The sequence below is a fragment of the Spea bombifrons genome, chromosome 11 (genome assembly GCF_027358695.1).
Source record: "Spea bombifrons isolate aSpeBom1 chromosome 11, aSpeBom1.2.pri, whole genome shotgun sequence".
Classification (NCBI taxonomy): domain Eukaryota; kingdom Metazoa; phylum Chordata; class Amphibia; order Anura; family Pelobatidae; genus Spea; species Spea bombifrons.
In genome coordinates, this window is record NC_071097.1 from 21,632,983 (window position 1) to 21,656,832 (window position 23,850).

The following is a 23,850-nucleotide window of genomic DNA, read 5'->3' on the forward strand; positions in this document are numbered from 1 at the left end:
CAAGAAATTTTTTGAAAAATTGCCCTAAAACCCACCGTAAGCTGTGACATGTATACAAGGAAAAGAAAATCCTGATATTCATTTTGATACATGCATGAAATGTGAAAAATATATAAGAAAAATCCTTCTCCTGTGTTATCATTAGATTTGAGGTTGTGGCAGTCCACTTACAGAGATAAATGAGGGCCTCTGGCTTTCTGCTTTCAGGGACTATATAGTTTATAGGCATTATTTTGATGTTTAGGGTATTTTTACTCCCAAAGCATGATGTGTGCCTTCCTGGTTCAACTGTAAAAAATTAAAACCTCTTCGCATACTGTTTGTGGTATATGTGCTCAGAAGTGGGAGATTATTTCTGTTTTCTTTCTTGCCCCAGGTATCCCAGCATGCACCATCCAAAAGGTGAAAAGGTAGAACAAAAACCTGGCAAACCTAAAGTGCCCCTGGCAGCTTTATGGTTGCAATGGACCACCTCGAAGGGTACGTGTCTTTGAAATCCTCAAGGGGTGCGCACTTAAGGAATATATAGAAACCTCCCCCATTAAAAATATTTAAACTTTTTTTTTTTCCAAATTTTATTTGAACCAAACGGTCAGGAAAAAAAAATGTTGTCCGAAAAGGAACTCGGCAAAAACAAAATGAAAAATTTGCCTAAAAAATCTGATGAGAATTCTAGCAGGATTATAGGCTTTAAACAGATTATAGTTATTTGAGCCACTACAAGGAGGTTTATGTCCTCTGCATATCTGTAAGGATGAAAGAACTTGAACTACCTGCTTTGTCAAATAGATGATTCTTGTATTTTAGACAAGTACTGTAAGTGGAGAGAAGCATAATGTATGCTTCAGGGGACCCATGGAACGTGTGTGGCGAGGAGCACTCTGTTTCACAGCAGACAAACCTGAAGGCATGACTCTGATTCTGTCACTAGCAGTCATTGTGGATTGCATCTTCAAGGTGCCTAATAAGTTCACATTTATTTACCACAATGTAATCTCCTTATCTTACTGTGCAAACATGAATGAATGCCCTCGGAGAGGTCCTCTTACTTTTTACCCAATGTAAAACTGTCCTGTCTGGAAGTCACCGTATATTTAAAGCAGAGCACTGTGGAATATGATCGCACTATATAACCAAAGCTGACATCAGTGGGCTTTCCTGCTGATGTCGGGGGGGGGGGCTCCCACTGACATTGTGGGTAACGCCCCCATTTAAAAGGGGAAATGGGTGGGTAGTGGGACGTGTCAAGACGGAGGATTCGGGTGTTGACCCACACCACTTCTCTCGGATTTGACCCGGAGAGTTCCCAGGTATGTATATAACGCAATAAATAATAATACAGGTAATAGATGATTAGCGACAACAATATCAAGACAAACTAAGAGATCCTAGTATTTATTATTATTATTCTTTATTTCTAAAGCGCAGACAGATTCCGCAGCGCTGTACAAGGTGAAAAGGTTACAGATAATAACAGGTACAATACAACAATTGACACACAGATACAAGAGGAATGAGGGGCCATGTTCCCACAGGAACTTACAATCTAGGTGGATAAGGGGTACAAAACAGGAGGTGAGGACTGCATGGTAGTGAATTACGTTAACGTGGGGCGAGATAAGGGTTGTAAGTGGGTGAGAGGGAAGTTTTGATGATTACCTCAGTGGTAGGCTTCCCTGAAGAAAGGTTTTTAGTAAGCGTTTGAAGGAGGGTAGAGTTGGTGAGAGTCGAACAGCACGGGGAAGAGAGTTCCAGTGAGTACTAGTACAGAAGGAGAAAACTCTACTCTTGCAAGCTTACAATCTTTTCAAATTAATATAGAAATTGTTACATTCCTCTGAGACTTGGACATGCTCCCTTATACAACTTTTGCATATAATGTTTGGCCCTAGACCTTTTTTTTAAAATCCTCAGTCCATTCCTGACTCCTTGTTTTTGCTGTTGGAAAAAAATATGTTTTCCAACAGGCAGAAGACTTTCCCTCTAGCAACAAAGAATGCATACTAAAGGACTTCGACACCCCCCACCCCAGAATTCTCGAACAAAATGGTGAGTGTGAAGGGCACGCCTTGTACCCCGGCTGGGTACACCCGTCGGTTCTGCAATGCTTCCTCCCGGGACCGAAAGGGTTAAAACCGCTGCCCGCGCTAGACGATACTAGCGAGGCAGCGTTCAGGAACTGGCCCGGTGTCCCTCTGATCATAACCCCGCAGCACACCAAGGCGCAACTACAGGCAGTGCAGACATTGTCCTGAGAAGGACAATAGGTGATATAGCGTGTCCCTGAAGCATTAGACTAGACTAATGTCCAGGGAGAGAAGAACACTTTATTGGGGAAACACACGGGCTTATATACAAGTTAGGTGAGAAAAAGACCATAAATCATGTCCACATCTTCCCGCTCCATCCCCAGACAGACCGGCGCCGCGCTTAGGCCACCGAGCCCTGCAATGTCCGTATGACGTTAGCTGTCGTTCTCGGGGTGATTCCGGGGTACCGATGGACAGCTCGGGGTCCTGGGGGTATCCTGTCCAAAAAAGCAACGCGTTTTCAAAGTCTCCCCGGGACGGACCGTTGTGTGTGCAATAACCGTGCCAGCCGATCTCTGTTCTCCTGGCAGTCCCAGCGACCGGGAATCTGCTGGAGGCTCCCTCTTCAAACCACCTCTTGTCTGTATCCCACCACCCGTGAGTTACCTCCATAAAAGAGCGGTGTGGTCGGGTTGGTGGTGTCCTGGCTACGAGGGGTTAAAAGTCTGTGGGCAGGACATGTGGCACACATATAGGATAGGACATGAGGGAGAACAAAGGACACTCAAACACCACATATATGGGGAAAATACATAAGTCACCAACAATTAATATATCAGTACATTTTAACCCCGGATGGTCACAATAACTACTACAGATGGCACCAGTTAACCCGGGGCCGTCACAGTGAGTATACCCAGCATGTAATGGGTTTGCCAAATGCAGGCAAGGAGCATTCTTCTGATATGATGAGGTGACACAGCCCATATAAAACAATAAATAATAATATACATTAAAGTGCATTTGATGATGGGAGTGTCCATTTAATTTCTACTGAGGGGTGGAGGTTAGAAGAGAAAATCATTTTTGAAATCAAAGAATAATTTGTTAACATATAGAGAAATTATTTTTTTAAATTATTTGTATTTAGTATTACATCCAGTTTGGTAGCTAAGTCCAGGGAACATTTTTTTCTAAGTACAGGCATAAAGTTGATGCACTCGATAGGCTTCTTAAAAGCTTTGCTATAATTATATTGAAAGGCATTTTCATCTGCAACAGTATAGAGATATAATGATTAAAGAGGGAGGAAAATGAGGAACAATGGGCTCAATCAAAAAATAAATATTAAAAGGCCGGAACTAATAATGAGAAAAAAAGGCTTAGAAAATGATATTTAGACTTTATCTTTACCATTCAATTAGTTTAAGAAGCATGTTCATTGTGCTCGTTGCTGCATATCTTATTTGTATCTAAACACTTGTAAGAGATAGGCAAATATTTTGCTATGAATAGATTTTTTGTTCTGTTTTGCAGAATCATATAAAGACTTATGAAAATATAACATCCTGTAAAAACAACAAGAATACTTCCTGTTGACATATTATAGATATGAATAGAAATCACAAAACCCAGCGTGCAATATACACTATATGGACAAAAGTATTGGGACACCAGACCATTACAGCAACAAGTACATTTGCATTCTAAATGCATAGGCATTAATAGGTAGTTGGTCCCCCCTTTGCAGCTATAACAGCTTCATCTATTATGGGAAGGATTTCCACAAGATTTTGGAGTGTTTTGGTGGGAATATTTGCCCATTTATCCAGTAAAGTCTTTGTGAGGTCAGGCACTTGTTGGATGGCAACTACTGGCTTGCAATCTCCGTTCCAGTTCACCCCAAAGTTGTTCCATGGTTTTGAGGTCAGGGCTCTGTGCATGCCAGTCAAGTTCTTCCACATCCAACCATGTCTTTATGGACCTTGCTTTGTGCACTGGGTCACAGTCACGCTGGAATAGTAAAGCCTTCCTCAAACTGTTTCCACAAAGTTGGAACCATAGCATTGCCCAAAATGTCTTGCTATGCTCAGGGCCGGCCGAAGACTTAACGCCGCCTGGGGCGAAGTTTAAAACTTTAAAAGTTTTAAACTTCGCTGACGCCATTATCCCCCCCCCCGGTACTTGCCTTTAAAGAGTCCTGCCGGCGAGTCTCCCTGCTCTGCCACGGTGCCGGTTTGTAATGCTGAGCGCCGGAAATTGACGCCACTTCCGGCGCTCATCATTACAAGCCAGCACCGAGACTGAGCAGGGAGACTCGCCGCAGAGGAGAGAGGGGCGCCGAGCGGGTAAGCGAAAACTACTCGGCGCCCCTCTCTCTCTCCTCCGCTTCAAAACAAACAACCAAAAAAACCGCTTGGGGCGGCACTCTAAAGTGCCGCCTGGGGCAATTGCCCCATTCGGCTCCATTGTAGGGCCGGCCCTGGCTATGCTAAAGTAGCAAATACTCCAGTGTGAAAACCAGCTGCAGGATAATATTTTACATTTTTAATTGGTCCTCCAATAAAAAACTACTTATTTGGGTCAACTTGAGCCATGCTAGGATTTAATGTCAAATTTCTTAAAGGGATGCAAATGAATATCTTGCAAATTACACTAGTTTGGGTGCTGAAATGTAGACCATAGTTTTTGTGACAGAGACCCGCACTCAGGATGAGTAGCTCCTCCATGTAGGTCTTCCTTGCAGAGAATTCCATAGGCAGCCTGGTAATTATAGCTCTTATTCACCCAGTCACATGCCAAGACACAGTGTAGGGTGAGAAAACAGACTCTTGTTTATTGAATTTGTACACATTGAAGCAGGTTAAATACAATATCTTCCATTCTACCTGTCCTGCCCAGGGTAAACATCCCAGCTGTCTACCTGGCACCCCGCCGGTATGAAATGTCCAGATGTACAGAAACAGGGTTCCCCCTAATGCTGTGACCCCCAAACCCTGTATATCTCTGGATGCCTCTCATAATTGCCTCCCTCATCCCAAAATATTATGCTGATTGGAGGCTTTATGAGGGAGTGACAGCTGCTCAAAGTTTTACTGGACCGCAGCGGATTTGTGGTCCGCCCTAGAGTTCCAGGAGAATCCTGCTGCTGTTGGTTATATGTTGCAGTATCTAGTGGTTCCCGTTGACGCAAGCACATAAGGATGTGTTTTGTAACAATGACTGTGCCCCATAATGGTACAATGAAAGCTTAATTTTTTTTTTTCAATGCAAGAAAGAAAAAAGTACTTGTCATTTTGTTGCCCTTTTCCAGCTAAAATATGCCTGAAGAACAGACCTAGTCTGAAAAACTTGCACTCTATTATACTCGAGTTAGGTATCATCTTTTCCTAGGTATCAGCTCTTTCCTTTGTACACCTAACACAATACAACTCTATATAACTTTTTTGTATTTTTGCATTGCTTGTGACATTACATAGCGAGGGCATAATCGTTAATGGATTTCAAGTGGGGAATGCTTTTACAAATATGACTCTCCAGGCAGAGCATTGGCAAAAGTGCCCACAGAAGTGAAACAGATCTGTATATAATATAATAAGATTTAGGAAATATCTGCTGGTTCAGTGGTAGCAGGTACTTCTGATTTGATGACCGTTGCCTACGATGAGCCAGTTGTCAATGCTGACTACCACACACAGTAAATGGCTGCTTGAATCCCACGCTTAGGTATATTGTGAAAAGTGCTGCTATAACACTTACCTTCAGGTACACTTAGTTTCAATGAACGAACACAAAAAGTAGAAGTTGATGCATGATGCCTTTTAGAATTGAACTGAGTTAAACTGTATAAAAGATGATATCGTAGGGATGCACCAAAATGAAAATTCTGGACCGAAACCGAACCGAAACCGAAAATGACCCCCCCTCCTTAACGCTTTTATTAAAACACACCAAAATGGGACAAAAAAATGCAATAACAATATTAATATATATATATATATATATATCATTGTTAACTGCAATCACACTGCTATCATGCCCAGGCAACCAGTACATGCTAGAACCTGGGCATGATAGGAGTGTGATTTTAATAACAATATTACTTATATGATTGTTAGCAGCAATCACACTCCTATCATGCAAAGTCAGCCAGTACATGCTGGAATCTAGGTTATGTCTGGGCATGATAGGAGTGAGATTTCTGTCAACAATCATATATATATTGTTATTGCATTTTTTCCAATTTTGGTGTGTTAAAAATGGTTAACACACCAAAAAAACAATAACAATATAATATTTATATATATATATATATAATGTCTAACAGCAATCACACTCCTATCATGCTCAGGCAGCCATCCTGGGCATGATAAGAGTGTGATTACAGACTCCCTCTTGCCACCCCCTCACACACACACTCATATTCCTTATTCATTTACATTAATTCCCTTAATCACACATACTTGCTCATACACCCTCCCCCACCCCCTTTCCTGAACTGCAGCTCTCTCACTCGCAGACTACTGCAGGGGCACTGCTGCTTCCTCTCGAACAACTTCTCTTGCCATGCCCCCAGTGGAAGGAGCGGAGCAGAGTCACGTGATGTTCATTCGCATGAATCAGCTGGGTTCCTGCTTTTCCTGCCCGAGATGCTGCTCGCACACTGTGCAACCAACACGCAGGTAAGCAGCCCATATAATATGGCGACTGACCCATTATTTGAAAGAGCTTAGAAGGCAATCAACGATCGCCTCCTACGCTTAAGCGATGTTGCTTAAATGCGAAATGCGACACCAAGTGATCACAAGTGCCACTGTGAGAGATTTTACCTCTCGCAAGATGGTGTCGCCCATAAAAAACAAATGTTCTCAAGAGGGTCTCTCCAGGTACTGTATCCAACCATGCAAGTCAATGGAGCCCAGCTTACTAATCACAAAGAAAAAAAACTCCCTCCTGATGTCACTGTCAGGGGAACTATCCAGTTCTAAAATGTAAAAGAAAAGGTCCAATATATATATATATATATATATATATATATATATATATATATATATATAAAGCATCTTCACAAAAGTCCTGGCATGGAAAGAGTTAAAATACTTTAAAAAATTATTAATATATTAATATACTTAAGTATTAATTAATACTTAAAATATTTTAAATATTTTGATGGGGTAAATCAACTTGGCCGGGTTTAAAGATGTCCCAAAAATAGGGCATGGCCACACACTGACCAGTTGTCGAAATTTCAAAGGTGGCCATTTACCTCCCTGTATCACTGTACTCAGGAGAAGTTGCTAAACAGATATTGGGTGTTGTTTGCTGTGGCATATACCAGGAGCTGTAAATTCATACCTAACGTAGAATGCGTATGGGGAAAAAAAAAATTACTACCAAAAAACTTGACTGCGGCCGGTAGCAGAATTAGTGCTTGGAAAGGGTTAAAAAAAACAGTATTTGAAATACCCTGGTTTGTCTGGTTTTCAAACATATATGGTTTGATGGGGCAAATTGACGTGGCCGGCTTCAAAGATGTCCCAAATAGGACATGGGGACAGGATATGAGGAAAAAAAGGTTTTTAAAAAGCAATATACTTCTTGTATTAATTGCCCTATAATTTGCAACAAAAATTTTTTTTTTTGGTATTTCTAAATTCAGGACAAATTTTAGAATCTATTTAGCAGGTTTCTTCATTAGCTTTTGTAGATGAGTAAAAGATATGTCAAGTAAATGTCAGAAAAAGTACTTTTTTTCTACATTTTTCACCATATTTTATACTTTTCTTTTGTAAATTATATGATACGATCAAAATAATGGTATCTAAAGAAAGCACTTCTTGTCCTGAAAAAAGGTCTGCCGGTTCTACTTGCTGTAACTCTATGTAGCATTTAAAAATACCAGATTTGATCAGAATATTATTCTTCATAAAATATTACTGCTTAAGTAAGTTTTGAACATATTTACTTATTATTACTTATAATATCATTCAATTCATAGAAATGTCATTACTCTGCTTTAAATGGGTTGGTCTCAATAGTATTTGATAAGGTCCATAAATTACTTGTGTACTTCCTTAAAGTGTCTTTAATTTTAAATACGCTCCATAAACGAAAACCGATCCATCACTTTCCTCCTCGAGAATACAAAAGCCACTGAGCAGGTTGCACTATTGTCCAGCCGCACCTGCTCAAGGGAGCTCTGTTTGTCGCAGTCACAAGTGGACGGAGGTGGAGGGAGAGTTATTGTACCTTTCTATATGATACGTTACAGTGCTTCTCAGTCGTGCCATATACGTATATATTATTAGCGCCATATATTATACCATCAGCGGCCAATCCTTTCGGTGGTGTATACATTGTTTTAAGCCTAGCGCTTTACGTGCCCTGTTTAACCTCCCCCCTTAAAATGGTACGACCCACCCTTCACGGGGCGGTGATTGGCTGTCTCCCAGGAACTGTAGAAAGATTACAGATAGAACGTTGCAAAACACAATGGAGGAATCGGGACACGATCCACGGCGCGAAATTCAAATGTTTCGAAGGAGCGATAGGAATCGAGCCACGGTATCTGCCTGCTCGGCACTCGGGATGGAGATAAAGCGCAAGAAAATCCGGGAGAGCGCTCTCTTTCCGCAGCAAGATGTGAGTTGTGCGGGCAGACTGGGAATCTTTGTTATCAGTGCCTGGCAGGCAGAATCTCTGTCCTTCTCTCTTCCCCTCTGTTCTGAGATCTCAGAAGGTTTCGTGGATTTCAAGTCTCAGCAGAAAGCCTGCAAATCAAATGCTCTTTCTTTTAAAAGCCTTCCTAAAAAATCCAATGTAAAGCCCGATTACTAGCAATGCCTCTGACCACGCCCCCTACAACAGAGTCCCTTGAGTCAATTGCCTGAAAAAATTAAGATATGTAAATATTTATTATTAAAAGGACACGGCAGCCAGCATGTGCACTTTATACTTGCCGCTGGTCTGCGCTGGGTGGGAAACACATGTGGAAAGCGCTCCTATTGATTTCAGTAGGAACGCTTTCCTGACGCTTATTGGTTTAAAGCAGCCAATCAGTGGCAAGAATTCCTGGGCCATAGGTGAGGAGGGCAGCTGCAGATTTTACCTCAGGTAAGTCTTTCTTTTTTTGTTGAACGCAGATTAAAGTACTGAAAGGATGTTAATATACATTCTGTGGTGGGGTTGTCGGGGGGGGCAGTAAACTGTCCCTTTAATTAAATCATGAATAGAGAACCTTGCAAACATTAAAGAGCTGGTAGGAGAGTAAATTGATTGTCTGGCTTGGCTGTCTAATGATGGTAATCTATACATATTGGCAACAATACAACCTAGTAGGTTTGTACACTGCGTTAGAAAGTGTCTTTGAGGTCTACGTGTCCTGTGATTGGTAAGCTTTACTAACTATAATCCACGCTAGGCAGCTACAGTCATTTTTAATGAATAATGCAAAATGTTGGCTCTACCAAAGCACCGCCTCATACTGCTGATGGTATCGGTAGGGATAAACCTAGTAGTCCATGCTCATGCCCATCTTATTCTTCCTTGGCCCTGTCCCTTGGCATTGGTGTGTTCTTGCCTAGCCCCACAGGTCCAGAGGGGCTTCCACGCTCCCATATTTTCCAGGTTTATTTTGTGTAAAAGAACAGTCTTCTAAATGAAAAGACACAACTGTTCCTTTATCTCCCTGCGCTTCTGAGCCAAAGCAGCAAATAGTGTAATATGTTAACAATTAATTAGGCTTGAAGCCAAGGTCCTCGTCATTGTCAAACGCAAACAATTTAAAACAGCTGCAATCAATAACTTCTACCACTTACCATACTCTGCACACGTTCACCGGCATTACTTATTTTTATACAAAAACCCCTAAACTGACATTTATTAAAAACTATAAAGTATCATCGCGTAATATTCAATATTTGTCCCTAATTGTATAATTTTAGATTTTAGTGAGTGGTTGCGTATTACATACGCTTACAGCATACCATATAATGTTTTCTTCCAACCTTAGTCTTAAATGAAGGGTGCATATTACAGGCAACACAATAAAAACTTTTGTCACTGTGGGAATTACCAAAAAGACTGTTCATTCGATATGTGTGATTCTTCCAGTGCACACAATTCTTGGTAGAAACATGCAGATAATGTTACTTTTTGATTTGTAACCCATTGTTCCCAAGTTGCTACTTTGTGTATTCATGTGCTATTCAAGGCAACATGGAAACTATTTTCTATTTTCTTACTCTAACCAACAAATTATACAACCCCTGCTTAAGGCTGTCGGTTATATTTGCTTGGGAACGTCTAGCTCAGTGATGGCGAACGTGTGGCACGCGTGCCGCTGTTGGCACGCCGAGCCGTCTCTGTGGGCACGCCGTGACTACAGTCATACACTGTAGTCACGGCGTCAGCTCCCGCGGACTACATCTCCCACAGTTCTCTGGGGAGAACCCTCCAGCTGTTTCTGCTGAGCACCGGGCGACTGGATATGACGTTTATATCCAGCCCCGGCGCTCAGCATAAACAGCTGTGCGCAGCCGCACTGCACAGACTGCGAGCGGCAAAACGCAAGGAAAGTTAGAACGGAAGAAGCAGAAAGGAGGAAGCAGAAAGGAGGAAGGGGAAGCAGAAAGGAGGAAGAAAAGGTAAGATTTGTGGGGAACCAAGGTGGGTGGGTGGTTGATTATTGGGGGGTCTGATGTGGAGAACGAAGGTGGGTTAGGGGGGTCTGATGTGGAGAACGAAGGTGGCTGGGTGGGAGGGGGTCTGATGTGGAGAACAAAGGTTGTGGGGGGTCTGATGTGAAGAACAAAGGTTGTGGGGGGGTCTGATGTGGAGAATGAAGGTGGGTGGGTGGTGGGGGTCTGATGGTAGATTTGTGTGTGCATATACATATGGTAAGGCATATGTATGGGCACTTGGGCAGGCATATGTGTGTGTGTATAGGGCAGCTGTGTATATGTGTGTGTATATGTGCATACGTCTATGGGCAGTGTATATGTGTACGTGTGTATGGGCAGTGTATATGTGTACGTGTGTATGGGCAGTGTATATGTGTACGTCTGTATGGGCAGTGTATATGTGTACGTGTGTATGGGCAGTGTATATGTGTACGTCTGTATGGGCAGTGTATATGTGTACGTGTGTACGTGTGTATGGGCAGTGTATATGTGTACGTGTGTATGGGCAGTGTATATGTGTACGTGTGTATGGGCAGTGTATATGTGTACGTGTGTATGGGCAGTGTATATGTGTACGTCTGTATGGGCAGTGTATATGTGTACGTCTGTATGGGCAGTGTATATGTGTACGTGTGTATGGGCAGTGTATATGTGTACGTCTGTATGGGCAGTGTATATGTGTGTATATAAGGAGTGTATTTGTCTTATAGTGTATACGTCTTTGTAAGTATGTGCAAGGGCAGTGTATATTTATGAGGAGGCGTGTGTGTGTGTGTGAGAAGATTATGTATGTTTGGGCAGGTGTGTATAAGGGTAGTGCATATGTGTGAGTACTGGCAAGTGTGTATCTGCAGGCAACTGCAGTGTATATGTGTGTGTTTGTGGGCAGGCATGCGTAAGAGCAGTGCATATGTGTGTATAAGCAGGCATGTCATACATAAAGGGAAGAGAATGATTCCCTGTAACACATGTTTAACCCATTATGTGTGTGTACGTAAGTGTGTGCATGCGTGTGTATGTTATTCAAGTGTTTAAGTGTGTGGACACACAACAGCAAAAATCACATTAATTGTGCCTACAAAAGGCGTCTTTAAAAAAATACATGCACGTGTACAGTTGTATTTTTTTTTTTTGTTTTTTTCAATAAAAAAATGTTTAATGGAAAGCTCTGTTATTGTGTTTTTCTTTTTAAACAAAAGCTGTTAATTAGTACGAACTGTTTTTTCTAAACTAAAACCTCGTTATTCAGGTTTAATTGCAGTGTTGGCACTTTGAAAAAAATAAGTCGTTTTGGTTTGCAGTTTGGGCACTTGGGCTCAAAAAGGTTTGCCATCACTGGTCTAGCTGGTTGGATTTAACCTTGCCATATCATGCTTCCCGATGTCATGGGTTCTGTAAATGAATCCAGTCAATTTTCAGTGACCGGTCATGGCTTTTGAGCTCCATTATGGAGACTAGTTTCTGGAATGGTCTCCAGGTACCTGATGTAGGGCAGGCAGGCTAAGATGTTGAAAGATCGGTAAAATGGATTGGTTTAGTTGCTTGTTCCTGGTGCTCGATGCAAAAGCCAGTACAGGTGCCAGCTACAGTATATCTAAAAGGTATGTTTATCCCCTCTGTGCGCATGGGCAGAAACCACTTATGTTAATTTAAAAAGGAGCACATACCTGCCACTGATTGGCTGCTTTAAAGTACTCACAAATTATATGCTTTCTTCTTTAATGGGGATGTTAGGGACATTTTTACTCTGATTATCAATTTAATTTGTCCATCATACCTTGACTCACTATGAGGACGGTGGTCATAAGCGGCCCCTGTAAATGTTTGCAGGTGTTGTGCATATACACTCAGTATTACTCCACGTAGGACTTTTCCATTTTTTATCCAACAGCTGTTCATTTTCTGAACATGAAGCAGTTTTCCACTGACCTTAACTTTTTGAGTGCCGGTGAGCCAGTGGTGGGAAAACCAATATTGTGTATCTGGGATTGTTAAATTTCTACTTATATTTTGTTAGATGTATTATAGCTACCTCTCAAACAAGCATACCATGCGTTATAATGTGTACTGTTACCTACATGGTCTGCGTGTGTAATCTACATGTATGTGCAAGCAGATTTATTGGTTAAACTTACTAAGGAGGTGGGGGCTAAAAAAATGTAAAAAATAAATAAATAAATAATAAAATCACTCATATCTTGATTTTGTCTTGAGTTGGAAAATAGTAAGAGGTCCTTTTTATCTGCTATTTTCACCATTATATCATGTGATGGGGTGTACTGGATGCCTTAAACTAGGTATCTATGAAAAGCTTAACTTTGTTCCTTCCATTTAGGACAACTCGGTTCAAGAAAAACTTGATTTTGAAATTCGGATGCGAGACGGAATATGTAAACTGCTTTCCGTGAGCAGTCAGAAGGACCAAGTACTGAATGCTGTAAAGAACTTAATGGTTTGTAATACCCGTATCAAAGGATATATGTTGCAGCTCAACTCGCCGGCAGAAGAAGAGAATATTGAGAATAATGGGAGAAGGTGGGTTTGACCAAAAAGTAGTTTTGCAACTGTTCAATAGCATACATTACTACAGAGCCTCCAGAATCCCAAAAGCTGCTGTACCTCTTTCATGTGGGTCGAGGGGGGGGAGTTGGCCTTGTTTTTGTGACTTTGTGACTTTGTGCAAATTTACCAGAACTCTGTACATTTGCAATTCGTACAAATCTGAATGTGTATCCATATGTGTATTTTATTGATCAAGGGGCATATAGAATATTCTATGATCCTCAGTCCTTAACAGAGTGTTAGCACCAGGCCTGGGCCATAAATCGAATGAGTAGATAAAGTCACCAGAGCTGGACCTAGGGTGCCATAAAATGTACTGCTCTGAGGTGGGCTACCCAGGGGACAGCGACATAATATCAAATATGTAGAATGTGTCTATGTATTGTTAGAAGGTTCAATACGAATGTATATTTAGAACATGTAAATATATTTAACATGAATATTTATTTAGAATACCCGGGGTTTTATCCTTCCTGATTGATACTAAACATGCCCAAAGAGATATGTTCCTGTTATGAGAATGGCTACTTTGCAAACGGTTAAACCCAGCATATTTGATGTCCAGATTTTTATGGCAAAATTATGGAGGTGGCCGTAAACTGCATGTCTGGGGATGCCTTGTGGCAAGCCTGATTAAGTGTGCCATAAACTCAGGCCAAATCTTACATGGCATTTCCAAGTGATACAATGTGTGAATGTTTGGTGCCATCTGCTGGCCACGTTATTTAACTACACTGCTCACTGTATTTCTGCAAAATTGTTCTTTAAGTGGTAATAGCCAGTGATGATCCATGTTGAAAGTATTAGAAAAACTTTAAAAAAAATTTTTTTTACAAATTAGCATGTATAAAGAGCCTATTTTTCATCCTCACAAAATGTCAAGCATACTAGATGGAAAATGAAAAGCTCATTTGACATTGAACATGTTTGTGTATTTTTATCAATTGATTCAACATCACTAGCACTTTGCAGATAAGGTATTGATTTCTGCATCCTTGTTTTACCCTTTTCAAGGACACTTTCTCAAAACTAAGTGTAGCTTTTATATTCTTTTACTGTTCTATTGGTATGAGAGAAGATCGTGAAGAATAATTGACTGCATATTTAAAGTAATGCAGTGAAATAAAGACCTTTTTATTTTCATATATATATATATATATATATATATATATATATATATATATATATATATATATATAGTGTCTGTATTTCTGTGGTGGTTCATGGTACCGCCTTGCTTTGGACATTGTCTTTAGACCTCACAATGCTCTGAATAATACCCCTCGTCTTATATTCAAGGACGTCTTATAATCCGACCTTAAATAGAGGGCTGACTATAAGTCTAAGATCCAGATCCCTACAGCGCTGCAGGGGACCTGGATCCTCCTCTCTGGTAGCCGGTGAAACTATGATTAAACTTCCGCGCAAAGTGCATAGATAATCTCTGCTGCTACCTGGCACTTCCGTTGGAGCTTCTATGACGGAGCACCGGCGTGACATGACCTTCCAGTGCTCAGTCATAGAAGCCCTGGCGGAAGTGCCAGGTAGCAGCAGAGGTTGTCTATGCAGATTGTGCAGAGTTCCAATCATAGTTTTATGAAATATGAAAAAATACTTTACATGTGAACTAATATTTACTAGTAAAACTTTTTTTTCCCTTTAGGGTAGTCTTATATTCATGCTTTTTCTTTTTTTCCCTAAATATTCAAATTTTGGGGGTCGTCATATAATCGAGCAAATACGGTATTAGTAAACATTGGAGGAAAAGTTTAAATTTAAATGAACAAGTCAGTATCCATTCATTATTTTTAACCAAGGAACGGGACAAAATGCAGGGATCTAATTTGTGTCCATTGTAAGGCTTGTGTGTTGCTCATCTTGGGAAACCGTGGAGCTGGACTTTCCCAAGTGGATTCCATACTGAATAAACTAGAACGCTACTATAGGCAAATAGATTCTGAATGAGTGGTGACTTCGCTGTGCTTTCTGAGCGTTCCACCTTGGAATTTCTTTTGGTAAAGCTCAGAAATTAGTGAATTTAAGCTTTGGCCTCAGGCGGTAAAATATTTGCTTACAATAAAGTTTGTGTTAGTCATTCCTTTTTTATATAAATATATTCTTTTTTCCAGATCTTCTGATGCGGGAGTGAAAGAACGTGCAGCTTGCACTGGAAAAGTTGTTATATCAGGTACTAAACTGTCTCATAAGCACTACTGCTGTTTTTAAAGTATAATATTGTATGTAATCTTGAAGTGTTTTTATTTTAAATGTGCCATCGAGTAGAACAAATCTGTTAATGGCTTTTCTAAATACATTTCTGATGTCATTTTCCATTTCAAAGAAACTTTTTTTTTTTTTTTTTTTTTTTTTTTATTTATTTTTTTTTAATACCTGAATAACTTTCAAAAAAGTATTCTATGCACGTTCTAAAACTAGAGGGTTGGATGTAATGTAAGGAAGTTAGCCTGGGATAGGTTATAAGACAAAACAGCGGATTGAATAAGGTTTGGGTCGTTACAGTGGGAATAATTGGTAGGCTATATCGGCCACGTGATTATCTACTGTCAAAACCTGTTTCTGCTCACAAATACTTTCCCAATCAATACTGGCAGTATTTTTGTTGTGCCACTATATGGCACAGTATGCTATGTAGGCACAGTTAAAAGACCAGGCTTTATAATTATTGCTGCTCTTGGTAAAAAATCTAGGTTTTATGGGCACACACACGCCAGGATTTTTGGGTCAGCAAGGTTCTCAACGACTTGCTTTATCATAAGTTGTTGGATATTCTACATAGTTTAATAATACAAACGCGTTCGGATGACAAGCTGTAAAATTTCAATAAGTTCATTTATTTATTCTAAGTGCTCTTACAGCAACAGTTCCCCAAGTAACCGCCAAATTCACATAATCGTAGTTTTTTTTTGTTCGTTTTTTTAATCTGGCGGACGGAATTAACTCGAAGGACTGCTAGTTTTGTTTCTAGGTAGCTCGGCATACCAGGTGATAAGGTAAACACACTTTCAATTACCCTGATAAGTTTTCTTATAGGGTCAGTTAAGTTTTATTATCTTATTTGGAAGTTCCATCTAAAACAGGGTATATTTTTGGCACTTTATTAGGCCTGACAAATGATATTTAATTGCAACAGATTTTAAGATTTATTTTACCTAGTGGGTACCTGGCTCTCTGGGGATTGGTTACATCCTTAATATTGCCTTTTCTTCACCTCCTTAATTTCAAGTATCATTAATTTGATGTATGAAGCTTCTATATGGAAATGATAATGATGATTTTCTTTTTCATGTGGTTGATACCTAATATGTTCAAATTTCATATGGCTACGGGAAATCATAAATTGATAAAATGTGACCTTAAGAGTAAATCGCCAGATTTCAATGGACACGGTCTATGTTTATTTTAATATTGTTTTATATTTTAATATAGTGGATTTTCTGATTTGTAGACATGATAAAATAGTTAATTAGATTCTCTATTTTTGTGGATTTCTCTCTCTATATAAGGGCTGCAACTAACTATTATTTTCATAATCAATGAGTTGGCCGATTTTTTTTTTTTTTTTTTTTTTTTTTTTTTTTCCGATTAATCGGACATAAAAAATAAATGTAAATGTTTTGCTTATTTAAAATAATTTAATGAACAAACAGCAGAATAAAAAACTTTGAGAAAAATGCATTTCTTGTTTTTATTTCCCAACCTGCTCCCCCAGTTATGCACATTTGAGCCCAGGCTTGCCACACTGCCTGCCAGATATGCCACATATCCCCAGATATGCTTTATACCCCCAGATATGCCCCTCTGCCCCTCAGATATGCCATAGTGCCCTCTGATATCCCTTATACCCCCTGATATGCCACTCTGCACCCCTCCTCGATTTACCCCTGTGCTCCAGACTCCTTGGTGTCTAGTAGGGGCAGCTGGTGAGCATCTGCGCGTAGACCAACCTCTGCTGCTGCCGGCATTTTTTAACGGGGAGCACCGGAAGGTCATGTCACGCTGGTGCTCCATCATAAAAAAAACCCCAGCGGAAGTGTAGAATAGTATTGGAGGATGTCTACGCGCATCTCACCAGCCAGCTGTCGGAGAGGAGGATCCGGGTTCCCTGCAGCGCTGTGGGGGATCTGGATTTTAGTGTTATAATCTGACCTCTATTTGAGATTGGATTAAAAGATGAGGGGTATTTTTCAGAGCATTTCCTCATTTTATATTCAATAAAATCGATTCAACTAATCGATAATGAAATTCATTGGCAACGATTTTCTTATCGATTATTATCGATTTTTGATTAGCTGTTGCAGATATATGTGTATGTATATATATATATATATATATATAATGTACGTATATGTGTGTTTTTAAACAGACTTTCCCTTTAAAATATAGGAGTATACACTGTAAAAGAGCATATTGGGAATTCTAAATCAAGAAATTATTTTTCTTAAAATAACGTTCATGTGGCACCTGTTTATCAATATACTGCCAAGGTTTCTGTGTGTGTGTGTGTGTGTAGGATTTAAAAATAATTAATATCCTCCTCTCCTACAAAGGCCTTTTTAGGCATCTGCAGAAGAGATCTGTTTTGATATTGCTTGGTAGCAAAGCTTTACAATGCTGTAAACCGGAATCTGTTTTCATATGCCGGTGATCTGCAATGTATAGCCACTAGAGGGTACAAGAAACAGAAATCTATGCTGCAGGGGCACAAATCTACCTCCTGGACTTGATTGAATTTTGCGGTGGGACTGGGGGGTGCATTCTTCATTTGCATGCTAATAGGCGCATTCAAAAATACACTCCTTTATTCTGGGGTAATTTTGAGCTGCCCCTCTCGGATAACCTACAGTTCGTATTGCTGACATTTTACATGAATATCTCTATTGTTCCATTTAATATCTTAATAACATTCCTACTACTTAATATCATGATGCATTTCCTTTTCATCTGCACATCTTGTTCAAGCTGTATAATGAAAAGCTAGAATCTGAATGTGTATCACTACCGTGGCTTAGGCTATTACTTTACGCCGTTAGAAATATATCTGCGGAAAAGCATTACATAATAGCCTGCTTTTTAATCATTTTAGCAACAAAAGGACAAAGCAGGAAAACTGAAATACGTCTTTGTTGCTTTAGCAACACTGGATTAGATCATCCATAATTCAGACAGCATTTTCCAAGTGGTGAAAAAATGCAGTCGGGTTTTCGCACCTGTGATTTATCTGTAGCAGAAATACAAGCTCAGTTTTAATAATCATAAAAAAGCGAAATCAAAATGAATTCACACGTTTTGCGGAGTGCCAAGCAAGAAGATGTGTTGTAATCATAGTTTAATCTTTGAGAAGTAATATAGTTTCCTACACTCAACAGGTACGAAAAATGTTATATGGCTTGGGTTTTCCGTCTCTATTTACGTAGATATATAAGTGGCTATAATCTGGCTCTAATAGGAACGGTCCTTCAACATTTTGGACAACGCCGTCTTATTCCTGCGGCCCAAGGGAAATCTGATCATAAACCCTGCAGTATGTCAGGCTGTTGTACATGTGTAAGCAAATATTAGAAATCCTGTGAAAACACTGCTGCAATTTTTCACCAATTACATTACAAAAAAAGATTTGTACCGCTAAGTAACGCACACGCTGGGCCAGGATTATACTAAAAATAGTTGGCTCTGCGTTATATTGTGTAGTATCTATTCAGCGCTTCAATTCATGGATTTAAACCTCTTTAATCTTTATATTATTTCAGGGCATGAAATACCAAGTTAATTATAACGCGAGTACAGAGCCTGTAACACTTCTTTGATATGAAGAGTTTACATGTTGACGAAAAATAACATCACGGGGGGGGTGGACTGCAATAAAAAGACATTTTAGAGTAAAAGTACATTGTGGACAAAACTATTGGGACACCTGATTATTACACCTGAGGGGGTCATCCAGTCTGGCTTTACTGCGATATTCTGTTTTTTTTACTGGCTTACACCAACAGGGACTTTATTACATCACATTCTAAATACATAGACATTATTATGTAGTTGACCCCCCCCCCCTCCCCCGGCTATAACAATGTCCTTAAGCGTGTGTGTTAGTATGCGTTTGTAAATGAGTGTGTGTGTGAAATGAAATGGGTGAAATTGATATATATACACTCAAATTATATATTACCTGCAACAAATATGCAGTTTACTGATTCATAATAGTCAACATTTTATATCTGTGGCACCAAATAGTGGATTTTATGTAAATGACAATAATATACATAAACTAAATTTGAATGTAGCCAAAATATGAAAAAGAATGTGCTAATAAACCACTGTTGTTTGTTTTCTGATTATGCTATTAACCCGCTAGAATGGTTTAGCATCTAATAAATAATTTACCAGCTGCCGCATGGACGTAGTTCTGTGTATTGCTGGAAGTGTACAGTAAAATCCTGCAGAATACATTTCTTGGAATTGAAAGTACACAGGGTATGAGCAGGGCCGGCCTAAGACAAGAATATGTCTCGGTGCCCCATTTTTTTCTATTTTATTTTAGATAGCAAAATATTTTGACACAATTATGGGTTTACACAATTTTACGAAACACTCGAGCCATCATCGGCTTTTTAGTGCAAATGATAGCTATGTGAGCCCTTTACATCTTTCTTGTGTTGCTTTCAGGAATGCCCCACCACCCCATATGCCTTTGCCTGCCCCCCAAATATTTTCTTTGAAGGCGTATATCACATGCAGGGAGATGTGTTCATCCGGTCACCCCATCTCTATGCATGCCATTATTTTAATGGCAGCACTTTCCAGTCACTGATTGGCCGATTCAAGCAGCCAATCAATGGCAACAAATTTCAGACCACAGGTTAGGAGGGTAGCTTCTGCAGCAGGGCTGAAACTTCTAAGTAAGATAAGTGTGGTTTTTTTTATTTTTGAAAAATGCATAGTAAAGTTCTCAAAGACGAGAATATTTTGGGTGTCCGTTTCTAATATGCCCAATATTGATGGAAGGGAAGGAGGTACATCAGGGGTGATAAGCGGGGGGGCAGGGATTATGGTTCAAATGTGGTCCAATAGGCAGACCATTTGTAACTAGTTCAGTTTTTGTATTGTGCATATTGTAACGAAGAAAATGTGATATTGCTGTAGTAGCCCAAGATAAATTTGAGTCTTTAACCAAAGGCTACACCTTTTTATTGGGCCAACATAGGAAAACATGTAATGTCTGAATGATTAAACATATAGGTTAACATGTTCTAAGCATCTTTTGCTCATTAGCCGTCACAAATACTTGCCTTGTTTATGGTCGCTGCAAATATTGCCAAAGCTAGTTAAACATTCTTGTCTCTTCTATTTGCTTTTATTATATAAACCTGTTCTGAGATCATCAGTTTACTTTTGCCTAACACATAGGGGGTCTCTTAACAAAAAGAGATTTTGGGAGAGCTGAACATTTTAACCCCTGTGAGCTCTTCCATTTCTTAGAATTCCCCTAACTATTCACTATACAGGGCTAGCTCAGCCCTTCTTGAAGGAGATACTCAATGAGGTTTTTCCCTACATAACCTAAAGTGGAGTCAGTGAGTTAAAAGGTAGGTTTCTGTGAGCTCACTCTTTAGTGAAAATTCCCCATAGAGTTGATGTTCCATAGAGGACCTAATGCCATGGAGACCTCTGACATACATTCTAATTTGTCAGCATTTCTGTTTTTAAAATCAAATCTGCTTCTTTTCTCCAGGTATTCGAATCCCTTTGATGTGGAAGGATTCTGACCACTTCAGCAACAAAGAAAGTAGGTTTAACACATGAGAATTTTTATTTGGCAATTTGGCTTAAATACGGCTCTTAGCACTTGGCGGGTGAGCTTTTATGCTTTTGCCGGACGCAGTAACAAAGCCTCATAGTTCAATTCTATGTCATCGAATGCTCGTACTTATTGTCCTATACTTTAATAACAGTCAAGTTATCTAGTTAGTCTGTTAGCTGATAGAATATCGTAGATGACTTGTCTGAATTGAGCACAAAGATTTATAAGAAAGATATTGTGTTGACCAAACCTAAATTTATTTTTGTCATCACATTTATATACAGAAGTAAGTGTTGTCTTTATTCTCATAAATGTTCATTGGGGGCCACTGATTATATTCTTGAAAAGTAGCAACAATAAAATACAGAACACTCGTGCTACTTTGTATATCATACTTGGAAATATTTAATTTAATTACGTGCCTAAGCATTTATTAGTCCACGGTGTCGTTTGATACTTATTCGCTTGTAACCATAAATCACTTCATGCTAAATTAAAGTTTTAAGTCCAAGCTGGAATTTTTTTTTTTTTCGTCCACATTTTCCAGGCTTTGATGATAGAAACTGCTTGGAGATCCTAGACACGTGACAAACTGTTTAAATGTATAATTAATGAAAACAAGAGTGCTTTGACAACTCCTTCGAGTATAGGGCTTAACGATTTCATCTGAAAAACATCCAAACTTCATATACAATGGCTATTGTAGTGCCTTCAAATTTATAAAACAAATTGTTTGAATACAGGTTTTTATATATATTTTTTTTTTAATTTTTTGGTTCTAAAAAATGTTTTAACAGATCGTTTGCATGTGCATCTAACGTTTTTTTATAACAAAATTGAAATAGTTTTCTAAAACCATATTTATCAAATGAAAAAAAAAAGGGTCACCTGAGCCCTGTCTGCAGTAGAAACTATCCATTGGGCTTTCATTAAGTTAGAAAGCTCAAATGTATAAACTCCCCAGCTGACGATTTGTTGAATAGACTACAATTTAATCATTTTAAATGTTTTATCAGCTATCTGATTCAACTTAATTTTATCAATATCAGAACTTAATTTGGTTTTATAGCTTTAGGTTAATTGTGTCCGGACATTTTTTAATTCATCAATACCGTTCTGGCATTCTAGTACCTTTAAGTCAAAACAAGTTTTTTATCTGGGTTTGTTCACTGAAGAAAGTAGGTAGGGAAGTTTGCGGGAGAGTTGTCTTTCAGGTCCTTGACTTCACAATACATTGTGAAGGTCTAGCCCCAGTGAGCTTCTGCTGTAGGAAGCGCTTGGTTGGCCCTGAATAATGTATGTTTAAGTCAGTGAGATTTCCCTGAGGTCCCCTCATCCATTGAATTGTGAATAATGCAGACCAGCTCAGCATTTCTAGCTGGAGAAACTGCTAGTGTTGGCCCTTCATAATGACTAGAGAAGTGAGGGAGTTAAAAACCACAACTCTTCTGCAAATGGTCCCATTAATAGAGTCCATCATCATCATGTTCTCAAACTACAGAGCTGCATTCATTGTAAAGACTGATCTATGAGCAAAGGCCCATGACGGTATTGGAGAGACATGCACGTATGATAGATTTATCATTGGGTTTAGGCTATAACGCTTTAATGTATTTAATAGAAACAAAAGCATACACATGATGTGTGTAATTTGATCCCTTTAAATTAATAGAGCTACCTTTTTGATGTTGAGGCATATTTGGCTCCTAAAACATTCCTGGCCTGCCAAAGAGAATCAGATTTTTTTATGTGTTCTTTCCATTGGGAATAGCACATAAAACACTGTTGGGCGACAATGGTATGTAATGCTATTATACATTTCCAGATGTTGATGGATCTAAAATTTGTAGTCCTCTTTAAAACCTTTATTGAAAAGACGGTGGTTACAGCCCACCATTCTATGAAACCTTGCCCGTTTACTGATCATTTTGTCTTTGAGCATTTTAAAGCTATTTAATTGATTCTCGAGCTACCCTTAGAAGAAACGCCATTAACCTGGAATGTAAATCAATTTATAAGAGGACATTGCAGATCAGAACTTGACAAATATTTTAGTATCTAAGAGACGGCACTGAAAGTTTAGGGACCTGAAGACTTACGAATAAACATGCTGGTTGTTAATGTATTGTGAGCGATCAAGAAACACACAGATTAGCAAAACCATTAATTAGGATGCCTATTATCATAAGGGATCAAAGTCTTACAAATTGTGCTCACTGCTCAACCTGAATTCCTATATTTGTGATTTGTTGTTACCCTGATACTTTTGGGGACCTTCACATCAATCTCTAGTCACTTGCACCTTACGTTTTCAGATAGAAATGCACTTGGAGGTGCTTGGATGTGTACGTACTTGTCCACCTAGAGTCAACCTAGTTTGTTTCACTGATCCATGACAAAATGGGCATGACTGCCTGGCTTGCCATGCCATACGGAATTAAACTTATTGGCAGTTGCATTCACAGTTTAATATAATATTTGGAGATACAAGAACAGGTTAGCAGGGCTTCATTTATAAAGAGGTGGAGAGGACGTGGATAATACTTACTAGCATGTTCATTATGCAAATGATTCTTAGCAAAGAGCACGCATCCCTAAAATTGTATTATGTCTCAAGGACAAAGGAATGAGCGTAAGCATTCATCCAGGAAGGGCGCCTTTGATGGTAGGTTGATCATGGTCTGCTTGGTGCCCAACAGATTCTACTTTTGGTTACTCTTGCGATCTGGATGCGCTTTAAATGATTACTTTGTAGAGC

General features: G+C 39.3%; 1 protein-coding gene across 1 annotated transcript in view; it reads left to right on the plus strand.

Moving 5' to 3' along the window:
• Window positions 1-8,489: 8,489 nt before the first annotated feature.
• The window catches only part of RTKN2 (rhotekin 2), a 30,134-nt gene continuing 14,773 nt past the window's right edge, over window positions 8,490-23,850 (plus strand). The window contains exons 1-4 of the mRNA XM_053450610.1: window positions 8,490-8,672; window positions 13,047-13,246; window positions 15,403-15,461; window positions 21,024-21,077. Of these exons, the coding sequence (XP_053306585.1) occupies window positions 8,523-8,672; window positions 13,047-13,246; window positions 15,403-15,461; window positions 21,024-21,077 (463 nt within the window). The 5' untranslated portion in view covers window positions 8,490-8,522. The remainder of the gene's footprint in view (window positions 8,673-13,046; window positions 13,247-15,402; window positions 15,462-21,023; window positions 21,078-23,850) is intronic.